This window comes from Triticum dicoccoides, chromosome 5A (genome assembly GCF_002162155.2).
Source record: "Triticum dicoccoides isolate Atlit2015 ecotype Zavitan chromosome 5A, WEW_v2.0, whole genome shotgun sequence".
Lineage (NCBI taxonomy): Eukaryota > Viridiplantae > Streptophyta > Magnoliopsida > Poales > Poaceae > Triticum > Triticum dicoccoides.
In genome coordinates, this window is record NC_041388.1 from 77,000,243 (window position 1) to 77,004,636 (window position 4,394).

The 4,394-nt window shown below is 39.6% G+C and overlaps 1 protein-coding gene across 1 annotated transcript in view; it reads right to left on the reverse strand.

Annotated features, from left to right (window-relative positions):
* Positions 1-588: 588 nt before the first annotated feature.
* The window catches only part of LOC119299433 (kinesin-like protein KIN-12F), a 13,786-nt gene continuing 9,980 nt past the window's right edge, over positions 589-4,394 (reverse strand). The window contains exons 15-18 of the mRNA XM_037576665.1: positions 1,535-4,030; positions 1,362-1,469; positions 1,112-1,272; positions 589-1,036 (exon numbers count right to left, since the gene is read on the reverse strand). Of these exons, the coding sequence (XP_037432562.1) occupies positions 3,032-4,030 (999 nt within the window). The 3' untranslated portion in view covers positions 589-1,036; positions 1,112-1,272; positions 1,362-1,469; positions 1,535-3,031. The remainder of the gene's footprint in view (positions 1,037-1,111; positions 1,273-1,361; positions 1,470-1,534; positions 4,031-4,394) is intronic.

Genomic DNA, 4,394 nt, shown 5'->3' on the forward strand with positions numbered 1-4,394 from the left:
AAATGCTGCAGATGAAAGCATGACATAATAAGACCGACAACTTTTGGTTTCTAAGCACAAGGAATCTACTGACATATGCTAGAATCATTCTCTGCTTTCAGTACAGTCTAATAACTAGAGTGTCGTAGGAGATTGTCAGAGTATCTTGTGGTGCAACTGACAACTGGATAGCAAAGACAGCAACAGAGCTCGGAATCCGAGTATCAAATGTTCAGATACCCTATCCACATATTTATGTCAAGTTCAAGTTTTGTCCCTTTATGACAAGGTGCCCTACTCACATTTAACACCCGATGTACATTTATGGGAAATAAACTCAGTACACAAAAGAAGTAGGACTTGACCTGGAGTGAATACCACAGATAGGGAAGACTCTCCTGCATTGCTGTCAAATTCAGTGAACAGAATAGGGCATGAGCAGTCACTTATCAGGACTGAACCAGCCAGGCAGTCAGGTATAATCAGGTTAGAATCTTTCAGAGATTTGTTTTTTCAACAGGCATAATGAAGCGCATAAAGCATGGTAATTTTGTCTCGGCACTGGAGATACTAAATAAAAATGCATTTGCAATAAGTAAAATTCTTTCATTTTCCATAACCCAACGTTGCATTATTTAACTCAATTTTCAAGTTAGGTTTTCACCATCAATCAAGTTAGCAGAATCATAAGTACAACGACAAAGCTATACTCCATCTACTTTCAAGACACTGCTGCCATTCAACAACATCCTGCTAGACAAAAAAATTGTCCTGATTTTGACCCAGCTACCCCAAGCTGTTGACCCAGCTAAAATCTAGTGAGGGGTTTTTGTAGTTGTGCGCCTTCCGAATTGCAGCTTGCTTTCTTTTCAGTTTTTCCATAAAATGTTGCACTCTGGGATCTTCATTAGACATGGGTTGCTGTGTACAGTGCATGTCAAGCTCAGTTTTTGACCTTGAGATTTTTGTAACCCTTTTATCAGGAAGCTCGATGCTTTGGTGATTATTCCCCTGCTGCTCATCAAGTTCATTCTCATTATGTACATCTCTTGAGTGTCTGCAGGAGAAAGTTAAGGCAAATGTTAACCTTACAACATTGGAATTGGTAACAAAAATTTGAATCCTTGCATACCTGAATGAGTAAGTTAAATCAATCCTTTTATCTTCCACAGAACTCCCTGCTTCCCCAGAGGATGGTACAGCTGACATTTGTTGCCTGACTTTCTGCAGCTCCACCTCTAATTCTTCTCTCTGCATTCTTTGTCGTTCTGCTTCCTTCTTGATGTCACGCACCTTAAGGGAAATAACCACTATTATTGTTAAGAAAAGTTACAGCAGTAAGTAACAATGAATCAACACTGAAGTAGAAGTACACATCTCACCAGGTTCTCCAGAGCACATACATCACTTCCAAGATCATCAACTGACCTCTCCAATAATTTTACTTCTTCATCCTTCTTTTCAGCATATGTCTTCCTTTCATCCGCTATCTGTAGAAGTACAACAGAAGGGTTATACAAGAAAATTAACGCAAGCGGTATTAAGAGATACGCACCTGTCAAGCATCCATAGCAATTGCTTCACTTTTTTCGCCCACTGCCTGAGCCATCTCCAGCTTCTCTCTCAACATAAGCACCTGAGAGTCACATTATTGTTTCTCGTCGGAAAGCTTGGAGAAGTCATTTTGCAAATTTTGAAATAAGTTGTTCCTTTCATCAAGTAAATTTCTCAGCTCAATCAACCCTTCTTCCATTCTTTCAGTGGAATTACTTCTATGGGCCAACTCCTCTTTCCTAGAGTAACTGATCCATGCAATATGGTTGAGCTGAGATCTCAATTCAGTGTTCTCCACAGAAACTGCAGTTAGTTCACTCCTCTAGCACCGAAATCTTTTCATTACTCTTCATGATTTGAGCTTCTAGTGGTTGGCTTCCAGAAACAAGATTATCAAGATCATGTGATTTAGAAGCAACCTCATGTTCTAATGATTTAATTGCTTCAGCCAACTCAATAAGTTGATCTGCTTGACCTTTTGCAACAGATGCTGACTCCTGTAGTAGGCTAAGATCAAATGACAAGCCCTTTGCCAATTCATCTTTCCTAGCTAGTTCAGACTGTAAAGAGGAATTATGGGTGCTCAATTCCTCAACAGACAATTGAACCAAGTTTAAGTCATTGGACAACTTCATCATCATGGTCGATTGTTCATCAATGTACATTTGTACTTGAGCAGTAATTTGTTCCAAACATGCTTGAATGGAGACAGATAACTTCTCCATATCAATATTAGAAACCAAATCAACAATCCTCTTGTCCTTGCGCAGAATATGTAGCATTTCATGTCTCAGTGAATCATTATCTGACTTCAAAGCATTTTCAATTGAAATTCCGAGTTCAATGACCTTGGCTTTCAACTCAAGCTCTTTACATAAGGCTGCATGGGAGCATTGCAACTCCATAAGAGCTTTGGCTTTTCCATCTCGATCTGTTTGCAAGGATCTGATGTTGGACTCTAAGGAGTCAACTACATATCTAAGTTTTGGGTTTTCCTTGCTCATCGCAAGTAGCCTTTCCATAACTTCATCCTTGTCCCGCTTCAGGTTCTTCAAATCAATCATTATATTACTGTTCTCCTCATGTAAATCATAAATTGCAACACTGCCCAAATCCTGGTCAACTCTCCACAAAGTTACTTCTGTCTTCATCCGTTCAAGTACTTCAGTAAACATAAGGTTCTGTTTTTGCAGTTGTACCTTGTGTTGCTCCAATTCTGAAGCAAAAACAAAAGATTCAATATCATTTTTAATTGTATTGATCATAACCGACTCATGGTGGTAGTTTACAAGCCAGCTGCACAACTCAAATTCACTGCACCCGCTAATATCATTTGCAGGTATACCACTGTTCACTTCAGGCAGACTCACAATCTCAAGCATTGTGTCCTTTAACATTCTATTGAGAAACAAAGCATTGTCCAACTGGTTATGCAGCTCTTCTTTTTCTTTGGATTGAGCTGCCAAAGAACTACTGTTGGTAGCATCAATCTCTTCAGTCAAAACGGATAGCTCATTATACATGGAACCTGACCGTGCCAATATTGCGTCTTCTGTGCTTGCAAATGCATAACTTTCTGCCCGAAAGAATCCAATCTTGAGCTCAGTTCAGTTGCTTCTTGTTCCTTCTTTGCAATACGACAAAACCTGCTGTTGATGTCGAGTAGTAACTTTCTTTTGAGAACACTACACATTTCCAGTTCATTCTTTGCTTTATCATTGTGCTCTCGCAGCATACATATCGAAGAATCAGATTCGCGGATCCCACGCTGAAGGAGACCATTTTCTGCATGCAGCCCAGTAATTCTCGCCGACAAAATCCCCATATGGCAGAGGTGTAACACAGAAACAGCATAATCTTTTCCAATTATCTCTAACCAATTCTCCTCCAACCAAGCTCTTGCCAACTCTGCAAACTGCTGAAGTTTTGACTTCATCCATTCAATAGCAGACGAAACAAACTCAAGGTTCTCCGATAGCGAATTCTTCAGGTGTATGATGCCATCTTCCAGTTCAAGAGCTACCGCATTTGCTTCAAGTAGGCTTGATCCAAATTTATTTTCCATATCCAGGTAAGTTAGTTCCTTCACATCCAGCAGCATCTTCAAACTACTGACCTCACTTAGCAAGTCATCCTTTTCAATAGTAAATGAAGATTCCTTTTGCTTGTACTTCTCTGCTTGATGTTTTGCATTTTCATTCAATTCCAGCAGTGCCTTGACTGTAGAGTCTGCATCAGCTATAGTTGCCTGTGCTTCTTGAAACTTGGCTAAAAGAATTGATGCCTCAATTGATTTCTGTAGTGCAAGACATTTTGCCTCTGCGAGCTCAAATTCAAGTGCCTTCACTGTAGAGTCTGCATCAGCTATAGTTGCATGTGCCTCTTGAAACTTCGCAAAAAGAACCTGTGCCTCTTGAAACTTGGCAAAAAGAATTGATGCCTCAGTTGATTTCTGTTGTGCAAGACATTTTGCCTCTGAGAGCTCAAATTCAAGTGCCTGAAAGAATTATCACATTTGAAAACAAGAAATAATGATCGACCAACTCAACAAACTGAATTTTTAAACATAACTATTTATCCTCGAATACATGCTCTCTGTTGCTTGTATGCCAAAATAAATTAACAAATGCATTGATCCAACCACATCGAATTCCATCATGTCTTGCAGGGCCAATACAGTGGTGAATTGATCCAACCACATGAAATTTCACAGAGTTCACTATTTATCATTCGCCAGAAGATGGTTAGTGTTAGGAATATGCAACTTGTATTCCCATGAGGCCATAGGCCGATATATATACATGTACAGGCGTGTAACATATGCAGAAAACCCCTTATACAACGGGATAAATACAAAAGGG